The sequence below is a fragment of the Asterias amurensis genome, chromosome 1, assembly GCF_032118995.1.
Source record: "Asterias amurensis chromosome 1, ASM3211899v1".
Classification (NCBI taxonomy): domain Eukaryota; kingdom Metazoa; phylum Echinodermata; class Asteroidea; order Forcipulatida; family Asteriidae; genus Asterias; species Asterias amurensis.
Window position 1 is genome coordinate 21,165,204 of NC_092648.1, and position 20,359 is coordinate 21,185,562.

General features: G+C 38.5%; 1 protein-coding gene across 1 annotated transcript in view; it reads right to left on the reverse strand.

Annotated features, from left to right (window-relative positions):
• Positions 1–5,556: 5,556 nt before the first annotated feature.
• The window catches only part of LOC139946208 (xanthine dehydrogenase/oxidase-like), a 32,201-nt gene continuing 17,398 nt past the window's right edge, over positions 5,557–20,359 (reverse strand). Inside the window, exons 23-32 of the mRNA XM_071943860.1 lie at positions 20,050–20,241; positions 19,084–19,229; positions 17,655–17,736; positions 15,800–16,024; positions 14,570–14,644; positions 12,719–12,771; positions 11,634–11,814; positions 10,755–10,943; positions 9,162–9,329; positions 5,557–8,714 (exon numbers count right to left, since the gene is read on the reverse strand). Coding sequence (XP_071799961.1) covers positions 8,664–8,714; positions 9,162–9,329; positions 10,755–10,943; positions 11,634–11,814; positions 12,719–12,771; positions 14,570–14,644; positions 15,800–16,024; positions 17,655–17,736; positions 19,084–19,229; positions 20,050–20,241 — 1,362 coding nt within the window. The 3' untranslated portion in view covers positions 5,557–8,663. The remainder of the gene's footprint in view (positions 8,715–9,161; positions 9,330–10,754; positions 10,944–11,633; positions 11,815–12,718; positions 12,772–14,569; positions 14,645–15,799; positions 16,025–17,654; positions 17,737–19,083; positions 19,230–20,049; positions 20,242–20,359) is intronic.

The window sequence follows — 20,359 nt, forward strand, 5'->3', positions numbered from 1 at the left end:
TAAAGTATTGGGATTTCCACAGGTAATGTGTTGGGTGAACTTGATTTTGCCTTATTTTAATAAGCCAAAATCAAGTAATTAAAATGTGACCCCAAAAAAGGGTAATCTTCTAGAAAAAAATGGTCAACTCCAAAGATTAGATCTGGTTTCCGTCTTGAAGATGATGAAGTAGTATGTGTGCTGAGGTTTTCACTGAGCTGAGAACATGCACCCAGCAGGAACTGGATTCATGCACAGGATTTGGTAATGTATCAGTTTATAAAGTTACCAGCTTCTGATGATGAGGAAACTTCATTTTTAATGGCACTCGATTAAGAAATTTTGATCGCAAACAAATCTACATCAGTTTATTGATTAGGGCCTACTTTAGAACGAAAATCGAAAAATGCAAAAGGAAAACAGAAATCACATTTTGAACCTCCTTATTTATAGTATTTTTAACCAGCAGTCAAAATACTATGGTGTCATTTGAGGTTATACAACAGAAAGCATGAGCCACCAGCTAATCGTCAAGGTAGAGCAACTGATGCATCAGTTGTTTTACCTTGGCGATTTTATGGATTTGATGGACCCCGTAACCTTTTGGTGTTTGACAAATCCATAAAATTTGAAATCATTTTTACAATCGTAAATATTTGTAAATATATTTTCCCCAGTTATGATCCATCTCGTGTGTAATGGTGACTACAACCTGGACCTGTTTGAATGGGCATCGCTGGAGCCGGATCGGGGAGTGGCAACTACAACATTTCTGGACCCGTTTGGATGAGCAGCGCTGGTGGATACAGGTGTAAAGAGTCAGCAACAGACTCCCCAAGACCTCGTGGCAGGTTTTAAGACAATATTTTGAAACTTTTGTTTGGAGAGATAAAGCTTCATCCCCCAAAATTACAAAGGGGGGACTTTTTCAGAATAACAACTTTTGACGATTCCAAATCATTTACCTGAAAGATTCATTCCCAACCCTTTGCAATAAACACATCAATGTGGGAAAACTTCATTAAAGAGGAGGTCAAGATTGTCAGAAAAGGATTTTTTTAAATACAGAAAGCTCAAGGAAACCTGGAATGTTGAGTCTTGTTTTGCGTGCATGTTTAAAACGAAGAAATGATGAGGCCGGGGAGATTTTTCTTGCACATGCCAGCATTTAAACCTATATTTTATAGACCTACTGATACTTGTAAACAAACAAATCTTTGAAAACTTTATTATTATTTTTCAGCCAAAGATTTTGAAGATGACGCTGGAGATATACCCAAAGACTACACTCGGTATGCTGTGCTGTGGACTGTGTATACCACCAGCTGAAGGAAGGACTGTCAAGCTAGATGGCGCTCTGCTGCAAGTTCAACATGTCAATGTAGCGGTGTTGAGGCAAACCAACACTTTTTGGACTGGTGTAAAGAGTCAACGACAGACCACTTGGTAAGTTTGAAGTGTGATACAAACTTGTTCTAAATCTTTCTTAAAAGAAAGTTTGACCCACAAATTTGGCAATTGAGTTGATGTTTGAAGGTTTGTATTCGATTTTGAAGAATACATTCAATCGCATCCTTTAGTTTGTAATCAACACACCATACAACTATAGGTGGAAAACCTCATTAAAATAAGAGATAAGAAAATAGAATTAGCTGTTCCAAACAGCTTACCAACCATCATGACTGAGAATGGCCTGATGTTTTGACCAGAGTAGAGCCTTTGAGAAAGACTCTGCTACTAGGGTTGCAACATCAGGTCATTAACTATTTTTTAAATAAGAGTTTTTGTGAGAATTTCCCTTTTCAACAAAACCTGAAATGTTGAGTCATGCAAGTTGTGTTTGCATGTTCAAGGAGTTGAAACTGATATTGGAGCTATATGTTTATGGTTTATTTAAAAACTTGGAGACTATGGAGGAGACTTGACTATTCCCAAAACAAGGATACTTAAAATTAACCTTAGAAAATCATTCATTTTCTCCCACAGATTGAGTTGATGGCCTTTGAGATGACATACACCCAACATTGAGGCTAATCAACATTTTCAGGACTGAGTGCCACCAGCTGAAGAAGGACTGCCAGTTTAAACTCGATGAATCTCTGCTACAAGTTCAACCATTCAAGTGACATTAGGAATGTTTTGGACGAGTCCCAGCTGAAGAACTGACATGACTTTGAGATTTCATACACCAAACATTGAGGCTAAACAACACTTTTTGGACTGAGTGCCACCAGCTGAAAAAGGACTGTGCCAGTTAAGCTCGATGACTCTCTGCTACAAGTTCTACTGTTCAAATGACATTAGGAGTGTTGTGAGGTAACCACAACTTTTTGGACTGAGCAGCTGAAGATGTGAGATGGTGATTTGGAGATTTCATACTCCCAATTCTTTGAGGCTATATATCAACACTTTTAAGACTGATTGCAACCAGCTGAAGGACTGTGCCAGTTCAAGCTTGATGATTCTCTGCTACAAACTCAACCCTTCATGTGAAATTAGGAATGTTGTGAGGATGTAACCACTTTCTGGACTCGCAGCTGAAGATCCGATATGACTTTGAGATTTCATACACCAAACATTGAGGCTAATCAACACTTTTAGGACTGAGTGCCACCAGCTGAAGTAGAAGGACTGTGCCAGTTCAAGCTCGATGACTCTCTACTACAAGTTCTACTGTTCAAATGACATTAGGAGTGTTGTGAATGTGAGGTAACCACCACTTTTTGGACTGAGCAGCTGAAGATCTGAGATGATGATTTGGAGATTTCGTACACCCAATTCTTTGAGGCATATCAACACTTTTTGGACTGATTGCAACCAGCTGAAGGACTGTGCCAGTTCAAGCTCGATGAAACTTTTTTACAAGTTCAACAACCATTCAAGTGACATTAGGAGTGTTGTGAGGATACAATCACCACTTTTGGGACTGAACAGCTGAATATCTGCCCCAAAGTTCAAGTGACATTACGGATAAGATTAGAACTCTTTCTCGAACCAACTCTCCAAGTTTTTCTTCCAAGTTACTTCTTATTTTTCACACCAAGCAAAGCTCCACTGCTTTTCGGACTGTCACCAACTGAAGAAAGACTGTCAAGTTTACAGCCAGATAATCCCTATTATCAAATTGAAACAAACTGGACAATGATGGGGCCTTACTGTATGATGTGGAAACTCAAGAGTAGCCCAATTTCATTGAGCTGCATAAGCATAAAAAGTTGCTAAGCACGAACAAAATTATGCTCACCATAATAAGGTTACCAGCTAAAACACCATTTTACATGTACAAAATGTAACTGGTATACTGCTTAATTGTGCTTAGCAGATAAATGATAAGCTATATTTTCTGCTTTAGCAGCTCTATGAAATTAATTGGGCCTAGACCTTAGTTTATTGTTTACTCATTTGACATTTTATAATCCATCAAACTCCAATACCATATTGTAAAATAGTTTTGGGACTCAAATCAGTTGATTTGATGAAATTGACACGCCTAGCCTCATGCTAAGCAAATTAATTAAATACAAGTACAATACCCTTTGGAGTTTGATGGATTAGGAATACATTTCTAAAGATCATGTATCTTTTTAAAAGAGAACAAAGAAACGAACACAAATCATCAGGTTACCAAAATGTCAGAATGCAAGTGCAATTTTGTTGGTGCTTTTTGCCAAGGTCTATGTGACGTCAAAGTGAGTGAAAATGCTAAGAACATTTTAAAAGTTCACCGCAGGGAATATTTTAACGAATTTCTAGAAGGGCAAGACTTAAGTCACCAAAGTTCTTTGACATCATTGCAAGAAAAGCTCAGGTTTAGTCATTTTATTATGGTACACTACTTGTAAAATAACTTATTTGTTGAACGTAGAAAACCGGACAATCTTTAGCCAAAATTGCAATGTTATTAAAAAACATGCAATTTGTCTACGAGCACTCAAAAACAAAGTTGACATTAATTATTGTAATGTTTTGTAATAATAATTTAGCTTAATTTATCTGAAGTTTTTTATATAACTTGATTAAAGTCAACATTTGAGGCTTTATTTATAAACATTTATTTATTTTGATTATTGTCTGAATTTTGTAAGCGTTGGTTTAAAAGTTTATTTAAAGTTCTAGAATTTGGGCAGTGGAACACTCTGGCTGCACAGAACGAAATCTGTGCTTTACGCATCAAATTAATGCTTGAAGAACTTAATACTATGTCATAGTTTTATTTCAATTGGAATTCATCTTGTAAAAATAATAAAGACGAGATACAATTGGGTAACAATTAAGTCAAACAAAATAAACTAGAGGGTCGGCACCACACCCACATGCTTAGTGGGGGGTCATGGCCAACCCAAGTCTTTGTTTGTTTGATGCGTCAGTTATTTTGAATATTTATTTACATCGTCCCATAAGTCATAATGAGGTATGGTGGACATAATGTTAGGACACTCCTAGATTCGGGTAAAATTGTCTGTATACATGTCCACTTGTACACCTAAACCAAACGGTGCACGCGTACAGTGTCCGCCATATCTCAAAAAGGCTTACGGTAATGATGACGAGGGGTGGGGGAATATGAACCTTTTTAAAAGGTGGTGGTAAAATTATCCAAAGAATTTTGAAATGAGTTTCAAGCTGACAATGAAGTCTGGTTCACTATCTGGAAGTATTTTTGCCAAAGGGGTTAGTTTACTAGACAGTGGGGGGAAGGGTGGGGGGCGTTCATGGTGAGGTTAGTTTACTAGACAGTTGGGGGCGGGAAAGTGGGTGTGTGATGGAGGGGCGCTCGTGGTGGGGTTAGTTTACTAGATAGGGGGGGGGTTGCGCTCATGGTAGGGTTGGTTTACTAGATGGAGGGGGGGGGGCAAGTGTGGGGGTGCTCATTGTGAGGTTAGTTGCTAGGGAGGGGGAAAGTGTGGGTGTGTTATGGGGGATGCTCATGGCGAGGTTAGTTTACTAGACAGTGGGTGAAATGGTGGGTGTGTGTTGGGGGGGCGCTCATGGTGAGGTTGGTTTCTAGACAAGGGGGGAGTGTGGGTGTGTATAATGGGGGGGGGGAGGGACGCTCGTGGTGGGGGTCAAGATTTTCCTTGTATAGAGGTTTGCGGAAGGGGCCACCGTTCTCTTGAGGCCGCAGTAGCTATGCCACCGATTTTTTAGGCAAGGGTAAGGGATACTACTCCTGATTGCAGAGTTGGGGTAGGGTTATTGTAGAGTTAGTTTTAGGATGATAATTTGAGAAAAATCCCTTTGAGTAGGGTTGGGTTCAGGGTTATCGGTTTGTGGGCAGAGTTGATATTGGGGCTAGGACAAGGGTTTATTTAGGGCAAGACCAGGGTTATATAGATTCAGTGTCAGGATTATGGTCAAGATCAGTGCCAGGGTTTGATAAAGGTTTTATTGTTAGGTTTGGGTTAGTTCAATGTTAGCGATAATTAGGGTGAAGATTATATGGTTACAGGGTTTGGGTTATGCTTAGTGTAAGAATAAAAGTTAGGGGAAGCGATATTTTAATTACCAAGTTAAAAACAAAGAAACAGTTACTTAGTATTTGATCCGAGGTTGAACAAAGACAAATTTAATCGAGCGGGATTTTAACCAGTTGCCTCCGGGTTAGCATTCCAGCACTCTACCACCTTAGCTATTTAGTCTGTTGACTTAAGGTTCCTTGTGGACAATACCAAAGGTCCAATCTTTATACAGAAAATGTTAAGTGGACATTGCATGAGAGAAAATTATTATCATCAAAGAGGAATTGAATTGGGATGGGGGCTTTGTGCTACAAAAAACATTTGGTTCAAAGTAAATACTTTGTGGTTGGAAAGCTATTTAAAAGTAAAATATAATGACTTGCATAAACATCCCTGGATGTTTTTTTCTTCTTCGAAATTTCATTTTTTGTATTTTTTAATAGTTTAAACTCGCAAGCCGAGGTGAGTTTCACTGTATATGTATAAATATGTGTGACAATAAAACATTGCATCTTGAATTTAGGCAATTGTTTAACCAAATTGTTTACTCCAAAAAATGGAGGACTGTAAGTTTTGTTGGGTGTATTTCAAGAGGAAAGTTCATGTTGGATTTTGTTAAATCACTACTCACTAACTTATACAAAACACTGTACGAGTTTTTGCGCATGAGCAACCTTGACGGGGGTTATTCCAAACAGCAAACTTCAAAGATATTTGAAGGCAGTGTGCCCCTTTAACATAAGAAAAAAAAGCAAAAACCATGTATTTGGCACAAAATGTCTTTATAAAGCAAAACACACAAACAAAATAATCCATTATAATATTGTTTATAATTATCATCTCTGTCTCAATATAAATTCTTTCACACTTACTCTTAAACTTTTTATTCCTGAAGTCAATGGTATGACTTTTTCAATACTGGATATTAATGACTTCTTTAATACTGAGTAGTGACTTCTCTAATACAGAATAAAAACCAATTCATTACCAGATAAAGAGTTTTGCTATCTGAAAACATAGTTATTAATTTTTCTTTACTGAGTAATGACGTTTCATTTATTTTTTATAAAGGTTCATAATTCAAAAAAAAATTATTAAGATATTTTAGTTTCTTAATATTTGTTTTAAAAGTAGGATTTTAAACTTTGCATGGTGGAAACACCATGTATTGACTATCTCTAATGAGTTGGGGTGATTCTGAAAAGAACCCTTGGTTTCAACCCGTCATTTAAATCAGTCTGCTCAGATTGTCTTCTGGAAAGTATTAAGATCATTTTCTGTTTCTTCATATGAACATTCTGAACCAAAACAGACTCAATCTAGACCTGTTTATCAACTAAACCAATCTGCATTACCAATTTTCTGCTCACAACCGGACTTTTTCCTTTGTTGCTCCCCGAATATGGAACAACCTCCCAGTACGCATCAGAAATTGTAGCTCTTTGCCATTGTTAAAAAAATCTCTTAAAACTGATTTGTATCAGATGTAATATGTTTAAGTTATAGTTCCTTTGGTTTTCCTCATTTAGAGTGCTTTGATCTTGATGTAAAGGCTCTTTACTATTGCTCTGTTGTATCTAGATGTAAAATTTTAAAAAATACTTTCAACTTGTTATAATTTTTGTCAAATGACTAAATTTAAGTTATCATTTTTGTCAAATGACTAAATTTAAGTTATCATTTTTGTCAAATGACTAAATTTGTTTTTTTGTTGATTTGATTTCCAATAATATAATACTTTGGATTTTAATTCTAGTCATGTAGAAACAATGGGAAAAAGGAGTCGTTCTTAAAAATATATAAAGGTCTCAGAAGTCTACTAATTGGTTTTGATATCTATTAAGTCGTGAGATCGTTTAAAAAAATAGTTTAAAAAACTAATTAAGATTTACCTTTTAATTAATTGAATTATAACAAACCTTAACATAAACAATTTTACTAACCACCTATAGGTTTACTTCTAATTAAAAGATCTGTACTATTAATGACCAATGTAATTAAAAAGCTTCAAATCAATTTAAATCTACATGATTACTTGCAAAACAAATACAAAACACAGATACACAAATCCTGAGTCACATCAGATTATTTGTTTGGTTGTTAGCTCTTTCAGTGGATAAAACAATCTACAACGGAAATAAGTAAATAAGTAATTTACAGTCCCAACAACCAACCCAAAATTTTCTCCTCGTTAATATTCACCAACAAGTCAATGTTGTCCAATACATGAGAAACTGAAGCCCGGTTGCCTTTAATCCTTAATACACCACACAGTGGATAGTGCCATCTCCAAGAATTTTAATAAGGGAATCAATGTGTGGTGTAGAGGTTTCCAACTAGTGGTTTAAGCCCAATGAGGCTTGCTCTTGATAATTTTACCAAGACGAAGTCGAGGTGAATTGTCAAGAACCAGGCCTCGGCAGGTTTAAACCACGAGTTGAAAACCGATTCAACACACTTTGATTCCCATTCATATATACCTTTTCGGTCAAAAAACATCAACACTTTTTGGTCAAAAAGTTAAATAAATGCAAAAATTATAATTGTTCAATGATTTCAACACAACACCCCTCCACCTATGAGATAGGAAGGCCCTCGTCCTGATCGGGTAAACAACTCCTTATAAGGGAATGATGTGCTAGTCGTGCGTATCGCGTGATGTGGCACAACTGTCCCGGCCGTTGCTCTCGACCAATAGGAATGAAGAAACTGTCTTATAATCACAGGTGCAAGCTCGCGTGTCACGCCCATGTTTACTGGTCATAAACAAAGGTTTATACACACCCACGTGACGCGCTCTCCACCAACAGGAATAGCGAAACTGTCTGAGGTATTTATGAATACAAGTTGAATTTAAGTCATAAGCCACCAGGGAAACCGACAGGGTGAGTTTCAAATAATTTGTGGTACAACACAGAAAAATTATGACCTCTGGAACTCTACCAGCTGAGCCCTTATGTTGGCAGTCACCCTATTTTGTCAATATCTTTATTTGTGGATGCCAGTCAGAAGCCATTCAACCTGTAACTGCGGTATAGCCAAGGAGCACACCAAAGCTTCTAATATAATATAGGAAGTGGCAGGAGGGGGATCATCTTAAAGGGGATGCAACTTTTTATTTCAAATATCAAGTAATAAACCAGAAGTTATAGTCATTTGAAGATTTTTTTTTTTTTAGTACCTTGAAGGTTATTGTTTCTTTGGTTTGTCAGAGAGTCTTTCAGATTATGGGCGAATGAAGAATGGAGTGTAGGTTCCAGGCTCTGGTGTTGGAATCTGTTGGTGAGAATCAACGGAATAATTAAGCAACTTGTAAGAAGATCAAATGAGGTGTTAATTTTTTTTTATAATGACTTGATTACCCAGAACACAATCGTGGGACTAACGAAGAGTGTTTAGAGGCACTTGTCACAATTGGTAATTACTCAAAATAATAACTAGCTTACAAAAATTACTTGGTAACAAGCAAGGGGGAGCTAATAAAAGTGTAACAAATTATGAGAACTGTCTCCCTCTGAAGTAATTTAGCTTTTGAGAAAGAGATAATTTCTCACTCAAAAACTAAAAGACTTCATGCCTAAAGTCTTTTATTGGCAACTGAAAAACACAAAATTGTGCGACAAGGGTGTTTTTCGTTCATTATTCTCTTGCAACTTCAATGACCAAATATGCTACACACAAAAGATGTTAACAAGACACAATTATCAAAGGAAAGTTTCTAACCTGTTGAGTAAACTGATCTTGACAGGCCATACGTATCCTCTCTGAACAAGCTGGGCTATCAAGACGGAACAATCCTGGGATGCCAGCGTCTTCTCTCGCAGACTGAATGGCATCTTTGATGGCAAAGAACACAGAGGCTGCCAAAAATAACGGCGGCTCACCTATCGCCTGTATATAAAAATAAAAGTAATAATTTATTGATCTATATTGCGCCCATTTTCCATAAAATGTACACAAGGGCATAATAAAATAATTAGACAAAGATTAATTAGAATTTTAGGGGTTGATTGAAGAATTGACTAGAGTGGGATTCAAACCAACGCCCTCTGGATTAACGTGCCAGCGCTCTACCAACTGAGCTATCTGGCCCTATGTTTGTGGTGTCCCTATAAAAAGGTTAACAAAATTAACAACTGGTAAAATCAAAGAAATACCACAACAAAAACAAAATAAAAACACGAGACCCTTACAGGACTTCCAAAACAGGTACCATATCAAGATGAAGTATTTTGGGTCTGCGCATAAAGGCTGTATTACTCACTCGTGCAAAAACATATCACTAAAAGCATATCCTGGTCAAGAGGTCTAGTTCGTCGGGCTCAAGCTCTAGTGTTGTCAGCAGCAGAGTGTGGGTTCGATACCTGGTCATGACAGTTGTGCTCTTGAGCAAGGCACTTAAAGGAACACGTTGTCTTGGATCGGACGAGTTGGTCTATAAAAAGCGTTTGTAACCATTTTTTTTTAAATGCATATGGTTGGAAAGATGTTTTAAAAGTAGAATACAATGATCCACACAAGTTTGCCTCGAAATTGGGTGGTTTTCCTTTTACTGTGCGAACTAACACGGTCGGCCATTTATGGGAGTCAAAAATTTGACTCCCATAAATGACCGATCGTGTTAGTCGTCGAGGTAAAATGAAAACCGTGCAATTTCGAGGCATGTTTGTGTGGATCATTGTATTCTACTTTTACAACATCTTTCTACCCATATGCATTTTATAAAAAATGGTTACAAACGCTTTTCAAAGACCAACTCGTTCTATCCAAGGCAACGTGTTCCTTTAACCATAATAATTGCTTCATAGACAAAGTTGTGAACCAGCCAGGCTCCTAGTGGATGATACCAATGCCTACTACAGACTGTGAAGGGGTTAACCCTGTTTCAGCCCCAGGTGTAGGAAGCAACGTGCCTTTTTGAGCGGAATGTTTTTTCCACCAGCTCAAAATTTCAGATAAGCAAAACATATATCTGCTCAAATATTCACAAGGCACCAGCTCCCAATCATATCAACAGCAAAGAATTTTGGCTGCTAACTTACTTCTGTTAAGAACTAGTTGTCTGCGCATACCAGAATTATGAGATTTCTGCCTAATATGATAACAGTTGCCTGACATAAGTCACGGTCATTGGCCATTAGTAAGCCCTTCACCTGGCTGAGGACCTAGCTATATACTAGCTTACTGACTTTAAAATGAGATCAGCATGGCATACGACATCATCATCATCATTGGCCAGTGGTAACCAATGGCAAATTCAACTGAAACAGTTATTGGTTACGACCGCCAAAACGCACCCCAGGTAGTTCTACTGACCTTAGAGGAGCCGACCGCAAATGGATTTGGCGCCCTCGTGAGCAAACTGACGTTAAACTCTGCCGGGATGTCCCCAAAGGCAGGAATCTTATAGAAGCCGGGGCCTTTGGTCAACAGATGGCCTGATGGAGTGATCCGGTAGTCCTCAAGGACATAGAGTCCATAGCCCTGAATGAAGGCACCTTCAATCTAAGATACAATCGGAATAGTTAGCCATCATAGCAGGATTGGCAGCTCTATCAAAATATTATTATTATTATTACTATTATTATTATTGATTCCCAGGAATAACAAAACAAAACATCAAGGACAATAAGCCAATCGCACATGCCTGGAATTTAAAAAGCTTACTAAATTACTGTGACTTGAAAATCAGCCTTTATGGAAACATGAATGCTTATAGACCTTTCTATTGCAATGTCACAGCCAGAGTTTTTGCAAACTGAGGTTGAAAAACTATGGGTGCGTTCGTTTAGCTCCCCCAGGTCGACCCCGGTGTGTGGCGGGTTTTTTTTCCAGGACGAACGTGTGCAGATAATTACCTACGTTCGTCCCGGAAAAAAAAACGCCACACATCGGGGTCGACCCAGGGAAGCTAAACGAACGCACCCTATGGCAAGCCACAAATTTAAAACAAAAACATATACCAACTGTTTGTAACAATGTTACACAAATATTCAAACATTGTGTTGACTTTGTTGGAAACAAAAACAACCAGTCATTAGAGGTACTTTATTTAATTGAAAGTTTGCAGAAAATGTTGAATTTGGTTAAACCATCTGTTAACATAATTCAGTGTTTTACTAACATTCAGCCCATGCCAACCAACTCAGTTTGTTTATCAATAATGGAAAGAACTATAAGTGAGTTTTTTCCTACCTGTCCAATATCTATGGCGGGATTGAGACTGTCTCCAACGTCCATGACGATATCCGACCTGAGAACCTGGTGGTCTCCTGTCAAGCAGTCAATCTCGACTTCAGAGACTGCGACGCCATCGGTAAAATAGTTAAATGGTTTCCCTTTGCTGGTCTCCCAGTTATAGTGCAGGTCAGGAGTTCTAATCACAGGCAAGAACAACAAACAAGATCAATCAAAACAAGCAAGATGAGTAGAGGTATTTTACCCGTACACCAATGTGTTTTTAGCACTGTATACTCAGTACTTTCCTTAAAGGCACTGGGGTGGATTTCACAAAGGTAGTCCTAACTTAGGACTAGTCCTAGACAATGCTAAGAGATAGGACCAGTCCTAAGTTAGGATGAGTTACTGGTCTCACAATGTTCTGCACTATCAACAGCTCTTCATTGCTTGTTACTAAGTCAGTCTTTATGCTTATAATTATTTTGAGTGATTACCAATAGTGTCCAGGGGTGGATTTCACAAAGGTAGTCCTAACTTAAGACTAGTCCTAAGCAATGCTAAGAGATAGGACTGGTCCTAAGTTAGGACTACCTTTGTGAAATCCACCCCTGGACACTATTGGTAATCACTCAAAATAATTATAAGCATAAAGACTGACTTAGTAACAAGCAATGAAGAGCTGTTGATAGTGCTGAACATTGTGAGAAACGGCTCCCTCTGAAACACAGTTTTTTAGGTTGAGTTAATTCCTCACTCAAATATTAAAAGACTTCAGGCCTGAGGTCTTTTTAGGCACCTGAAAGCACACAAATTTGTGCTACAAGAGTTTTTTTCTTTCACTATTCTCTTGCAATTTCAATGACCAATTGAGTCCAATTTTTCACAGATTGGTTATATTATGCATATGTTGGGATACACCAAGTGAGAGTACTGGTCTTTGACAATTACAAAAGGTGTCCAGCGCCAACCATGTGACATAGCAACTTTCTCAAGTCTGGGGAACTTGTGGCTAGTCAGCATACAAGAAAGTAATATTCTAGCTCTTAAATGGCATAATAAATAAAGGTGTTTTCGCAAGAGTTAAGGTTGGTGAAACTCACTTGTAAAATCCTGTGGTTGACAAACTAACACGATCAATATAAGCGGCCATAACCTGTTTAAATAAAAGAAATCAAGGACTAATGGTTTAAAATAATTTTAAAAACTTTTGCAAGTGTTTTTTTTCTTGATATAAACAAATTAATTGATAATCTGACAGTTCTGAATCATGGCAGTAGGTTATCGACGTTGACTCTCATTGCGTGTGTTCTGGCTCAAACTACTCATGAACTGGTTGCTGTAAAGTATTGCTCAATAAATAGAGCTATCTGACAGATGTGATCTGAATGCTGCAGTTCTGAACAACAATCAATAGATCACCCACTCAGATGCCCACTGCTGGAGCAGAGGTGCAAGGAGACCTGGGGTGGATTTCACAAAGAGTTAGGACTAGTCTTATCTTGAGTTAGGACGAGTTACTAGTCCTAACTTAGGACTAGCTGTACGTTTTTGATATCTCTTAGGACTAGTCCTAAGTTAGGACTAGTCCTAACTCTTTGTGAAATCGACCCCTGGTTGCTGTAAAGTATTGCTCAATAAATAGAGCTATCTGACAGATGTGATCTGAATGCTGCAGTTCTGAACAACAATCAATGAATCAATCACTCAGATGTACACTGCTGGAGCAGAGGTGCAAGGAGACCTGGCTGGGTAAGTGCCAAAAACTGTGCTCAGTTCTGGCCTAAAGGCACTGGGCACCTTTGGACATTTTCAAAGACCAGTATTCACACTTGGTGTATCCCAACATATGCATAAAATAACACATCTTGCAAAGTTTGATCTCAATTGGTCATCAAAATTTTAGGAGAATAATGAAAGAAAAACATCCTTGTTGCAAAATGTGTGTTTTAGATACATAATATAAGGCTTCATAAGGCCTGGAATATTTGATTACTTGAATGAGAAATAGCCCTTTCTCAAAAACTATGCTACTTCAGTGGGAGCCGTTTCTCACATTGTTTTATCAACTATCAACAGCTCTTCATTGCTCGTTACCAAGTAAGTTCTTATGGTTAACAATTATTTTTAGTAATTACTGATAGTGTCCAGGGCCTTTGAACACAACGTCTAGCGTGTGTGGACACAAAATAAAAGAGTACCTGAATGGTGGGAACTATTGCATTTATAAACCACATAAGAAAGGAGTTTTCATAATGATATCCAACAATCGCAAGTATCACCCCAACAAATATGGTCCAGAATAATAGTGCAACAGACTCTGGTGGCATAGTCAGTGTGGGTTCAAATTCCTGTCATGACACTTGTGTCCTTGAGCAAGAAAATATAAATGCTTCTCATTACCCAGGGCCAACCAGGGGCAAATGGTGTTCCATACCCAGGGCCAACCAGGGGCAAATGCTTCTCATTACCCAGGGCCAACCAGGGGCAAATGGTGTTCCATACCCAGGGCCAACCAGGGGCAAATGGTGTTACATACCCAGGGCCAACCAGGGGCAAATGGTGTTCCATACCCAGGGCCAACCAGGGGCAAATGCTTCTCATTACCCAGGGCCAACCAGGGGCAAATGGTGTTCCATACCCAGGGCCAACCAGGGGCAAATGGTGTTACATACCCAGGGCCAACCAGGGGCAAATGGTGTTCCATACCCAGGGCTAACCAGGGGCAAATGGTGTTCCATACCCAGGGCCAACCAGGGGCAAATGGTGTTACATACCCAGGGCCAACCAGGGGCAAATGGTGTTACATACCCAGGGCCAACCAGGGGCAAATGGTGTTCCATTCAAAGCGATGCGGCGTTTACACGTAAACCTATTGACCACCAAAATGGTGAGCGTGGCAGAGTCGCCGCCTGTGACGTCTGTGCAAGGGGGTCAATATATAAAGTGCTTACCCAGCTTTCCCATGAGCCTTTGGGATTGTTTTGAATGTAGGGTTCCAAGCGTTGCAGCAGAGTCTCACAAGCAGCCTACCAAATCACAATCAAAAATAAACACAAATGACCAAATAAGGCACAGGTCTCTACTCACCTACATTAAATTATTTATTTGTTTGTTTCCAGGCAACACACAAACAGTACATACAGAGAAAAAAACACTATTAATAAGACTACGGAGAACAAAACAACATCACATAAGTATAGAAAAAACATTAAACTACATAAACTCACGAATATTGCACAAAATCCAAATTTAATAACAGATTTATATTCATGGCAGTCGATAGCTTTTTTTCTCTAATGGGTATGGACAAACTATTCCACACATAAGGGGAACGGGTATTAAAAAACGGAGTAAAAATTTATACAATTTCTATCAATGAATGAATAGTCTTAAAAAATTGTATCCAGCATCCCATTTTTGTTTGTCAGAAATTGTGTTACTTTTGGCTTTTGTTCCACAAAACCAAGAAAAAAACCTCAGAAATTGTACCACAGAATGCAGATTTTTTTATCATCAAGGCCCAATTTCAAGACTCTGCTGACCATAAGCAAAGAATCGGTGCTTACGGAAGCAGGGATTTCAATACTAGCATATTTCACAGGTTATAGCAGGGAATAATTTGATGCGTTAACTATTCTTCACTTACACATGGAAAGAAAGAATGATGGAAAGAATGACTGCTGGTGTGGTAGAAGATTCTGTCCTGCGCGAGATCTTCCCTACCCCAGATTCTGTTCCCCCATCTCGCAAATTGTGAAGAAATTTCATTTGATAAGGCCCTCTTTGACTCAAATTCCTTCAGCCCATGTTAATTTTAATAATGACATCCTCTATGCCACCAAGAAACAAACAAATAACACCAAACACCCCCCCCCCCCCAATAAAAAAAAATTTAAAAAAATCCGCACCTGAAGTTGCCGCTAACCCAAAAGGTTCAACTGCTACTCACATTTTAAAGGCTTTATGATCTGTTCCATTATTTATGCCTATTATTGGCCTAAGATTGTACCAAAGTGCATCTAGAATGCAAATTTTACCCATGCCATAAAGGCTTCACACTCGCATGCTCATTCTTTGACAGATTTGCCCCCTAAAACTTGTGTCATAGATCTGCACCTGAAGATGCTGTTAACTCAAAAACTTTTTTTTTTAAATGAGCTCAACAACAAACAAACAGGTACCTTGATTGCCATTCCGTTGAGATCAGAGCTAGCGCTAGCAGCCGTTGGTGAGGTGTTGGGAACCGTCTGGGTGTTAGTCTCACTAATGTGAATCAGCTCCTGCGGTAGGTGTAGTGCCCTGCTCGCTACTTGGATCATCTTAGTATGTAAACCCTGACCCATCTCCACTCCACTGTGAGCAATCAGCACTGAACCGTCAGTGTAGATGTGGACCAAGGCACCAGCCTATACATGAAAGATAAGTCATCAATACTATTAGTTACAACAAGTTTATGCCATCATGCCATCATTCTGCTTATCAAAACAGCCACATACTCTTATTTATTACATTTATCCTGCTTACTGTTACTAAATGTTATTTTTGCTTTACTCTGAAGTAGAAGTAATTGCCAATATTTTTCATGGATGTATGGAAATAAATGTGTATTTGAATTGGATATGAGTTGAAAAAAGGTAAATTGTCTAATCAATAGAGTATGGCTACCAGTGTAGTTGACATTGCAATTCATTTAATTCAAATAGTGATGTTGCGGACCAGTTAAAACTCAATCCAACTGGCCCTGCTGGCTAGTTGACAAAAAAAGTTAAGGTCAACCTGTGGAAACATCAGTAATTTTGAAAATTGAAACTTGTCCTGAATCCTGTTTCGTAGAGCTGGAAAAACACTTGCAATTGTGCTTTCCTAGAAACAGGTTACCAGCCAAAACACCATGTCAAATGTACCATTTGTGACTGGTTTCCAGCAAACTTTTGCTCCGCATAATTTGTTTTCTCTTTTTCTGCAGCTCAATGAAAATGGGCCCAATGGGAAACTTTGGACTATCTGCCAATCACCAAGAGAGGGCGCTCTTCACCAGGTAATGTCAACAAATTAGGAATAGGAGAAGCATGAGTGACGGTCACTGACAGCAAATACCTTGTGTTTTGCGTGTTTTTTATTTTGTATTTTAGATTTAGCCAAACTGTATTTTGTTTTTCATAACACATTGCCAGCATAAACCAAACTGTTCTGGAACAGGACGTACTGGACACGAGTTCCCCAAGGAACACAAGCGGTGTGCATGAGTTTTTGGGAGTGTTTCTTCTAGGGTAATTAGCAAAAATTCCAAAATGCTGACCTACCAAAAGTTGAGAAGAAATCTGAAGTTTAGTTGTATGACAATGTATCTGATTTAATTTTCAAGAGGCTGAGAGACTTCTAAATATGTTTTGAGTATTTTTGAATTTTTAGCATTTACCATTGTTTGCTATAGGAGTTGAGCACCCTTACCTGGTAGGTCTGCTGCCCTCTAGTGGCAGAGCTCTCAAAAAGTCTCCCATATCATAAACCTGCTACTCTTAATAGATTTACTAAGCACATTGATAGATTGCATAGCAAACCCTAACTACCAGCAAAAGAACTTTAAGAAAAGCAGCGACCCATTGTTTAAGCACAACGGAAGAAATATAAACTTCTATTATTTCATAGGTTTTTCTATTATTTCCATAGAGTTACATATGAGAACTAGAGGGCGCACGAGTGATGCTTCGTGCACAAACGCCACGGGACTGCAAGATGACAAGCGCGTCATTCTGCACGCGCGTTGAATATGAAACACATGTTTGAGTTTTTTATTTATTGAACGCTCACGCGATGCTGTTTGTTCAACTTAGTCAATTTAGTCAGTTTTGTCAATTTAGAAAATGGCCGCCTGCGCACATGCCGGAGCGCGTGTATAGGCCAGTGCGCCCTCTAGTTCTTATATATAACTCTATGATTATTTCATAGGTTTTTTAAACAAAACAAGTAAATTCATTTCAGATTCAAGAGTTATGTGAAAACTCGACACTGGTCATTGTTGGCGGTAGACCTTACCTGATTCATTGGTTTGTAGGTGAATGCGATTCCAAACTTTGTTGGAGTGACAGCAATACCCTTTTTCCTCCATCGGTTCTCGCTGGGAAAAAAAGTTATTGACAAAAAAATTAAATACATCAAGGGCAGACAATCCTATGACAAAAGAAGGACCGGATAAAACCAGACTTATTGAACACAAAGTTTTCCAGCGCACTCTACAATCTGCTGCTGAGAAGTCACTTTCATCTGTGGCTCCCCAATTATGGAACAGTCTCCCGACACATCTGCGCTCAGCAACATCACTTCAGATGTTCAAGAAAGACCTCAAATCTCACCCTTTCACTCAATGATATAACAATGCTTATTTGTTTCCCTTTCCTTAATTTCCTTAATTTCCTTAATTTTTCTTGAGTCATGTGTATTCATCAAACCGCTGTGATCTAAATGAAATAGCAGTATAAAAATTTCTTTGTACTGTATTGTATTGTACTGCATTGCATTGTAAAAGTAAAAACATTCTTAAAGGTTGTGTAGCAATGGCAACTTAGCATCTTATGCTGGAAAGATTGCCAACAAAGCAAAGAATATAACATCTGCTCAGGACAATAACTTACTGAGCATGTTTCCAGCTTACAGCTACCAAATAATGGCGCATTGGCAGCGTTTAGGAGAATAGGTATATCAAAATGGGTTAGCAGATGGAGTCTGTCAGTACTACATGTACGATGTCTAGTGCGGTTATGATTTGAATTGTCGAGCGGCACCCTTTTTATAGGCTAGGACACGCGATCGTTGGCGATATGCTGTCACGCACTATGTATAAGTTAGACATAAGTTGTGAACGCCGGCCACATGCTAAGCATTTCTTGGTATAAGTTATCAAATCCTTCTGTATAAGTTACTATCACCATATGTAAAAGTCCAACTCGTTATGAATACACTATGTACATGTATACACCCAACAGTGAAAGCATACGCTGGCTGAAACCTCATGGTGTGACAGGGCCATTAAAGGCAGTGGACACTATTGGTAGTTACTCAAAATAATTATCAGCATAAAACCACACTTGGTAACGAGTAATGGGGAGAGGTTGAGAGTATAAAACCTTGTGAGAAACGGCTCCCTCTGAAGTGACGTAGTTTTCGAGAAAGAAGTAATTTTCCATGAATTTGATTTCGAGACCTCAAGTTTAGAATTTGAGATCTCGAAATCAATCATCTAAAAGCACACAACTTCGTGTGACAAGGGTGTTTTATATTTCATTCATATCTCGCAACTTTGACGCCCAAATGAGCTCAAAGTTTCACAGGTTTGTTATTTTATGCATATGTTTAGATACACCAACTGTGAAGGCTAGTCTTTGACAATTACCAATAGTGTCCACTGCCTTTAACAGCAGAACGTAAGCAGACAGTAGCTACTGTGCGTGACTCAAGGAGTTCCTACCTATTAAATTGGTCAACATCTCTCCTGCGATTGTCAAAATCACTCTTAGTGAGGCACTGCTCCCAGCATCGCTCCAGGTTCCAATTCTTCAATTCTTGTCCAAAGTGTGTCCTGTCTCCCTCCTTGTAGAAGTTCAGCTCTCGGATCTAGATAAGTAGAAAGTGTGCCATTTTAGGCAATAAAGTTTCACTGATGGCATAATGGCAAAAGCATCAAGACCTGGGGTGGAATTCATAAAGTGTTAAGACTAGACATATCTTGACTTAAGACGAGTAACTTGAGACAAGCCTTAAGTTTTTAACATCTCCTAGAGTCCTAACACTTTGTGGAATCGGCCACTGGCCAGTCGTTGAACCGGTAATAACAATCATCCTTACTAGCAGCTGAGAAGCTGAATTGCGTAAGACACAGCTGCAATGTGGTTTCCATTGTGTTTTATTACTTGATACAACATTGCAAAAAAAGCTTTTCTGGAAAGCTAAACGCTCTGCTTTGGTCGAAACGTCAGGCCATGAACTATTTGTGTTGCATTTATAGCATAGGTCCCTTTGATTGGTAAGCAGTTTTTCAATAGCTACTTCTAAGGTCGAAACGTCAGACCATTAACTATTTTTGTTGCATTTATAGCATAGGTCCCTTTGATTGGTAAGCAGTTTTTCAATAGCTACTTCTATGGTCCAAACGTCAGACCATTAACTATTTTTGTTGCATTTATAGCATAGGTCCCTTTGATTGGTAAGCATTTTTTCAATAGCTACTTCTATGGTCCAAACGTCAGACCATTAACTATTTTTGTTGCATTTATAGCATAGGTCCCTTTGATTGGTAAGCAGTTTTTCAATAGCTACTTCTATGGTCCAAACGTCAGACCATTAACTATTTTTGTTGCATTTATAGCATAGGTCCCTTTGATCGGTAAGCAGTTTTTCAATAGCTAATTCTATTTAATCACAACATTGAACTTACTTTTATTTGGGATAATCCACATTTGCTGGCAATGTCCGAGACAAAAGACTCTGTGATCAGCATACTCTGAGGGGCTCCGAAACCACGGAAGGCAGTATTAGACGGAAGGTTAGTTTTGCATGGATAGCCCGTCACAATAATATTTGGGATGTTGTAGCAATTATCCGCATGGAAGAGTGCCCTTTCTAAGACCTAGAACGAAAGGAAAAAAAAACATGAATGAAAAAATTAATATCCCTCAATAAAAAGAGAAGTTCTGGCATTTTTTAAAACAGAGATGAACCGGGACAACAGCTTCAAATTGATTCTC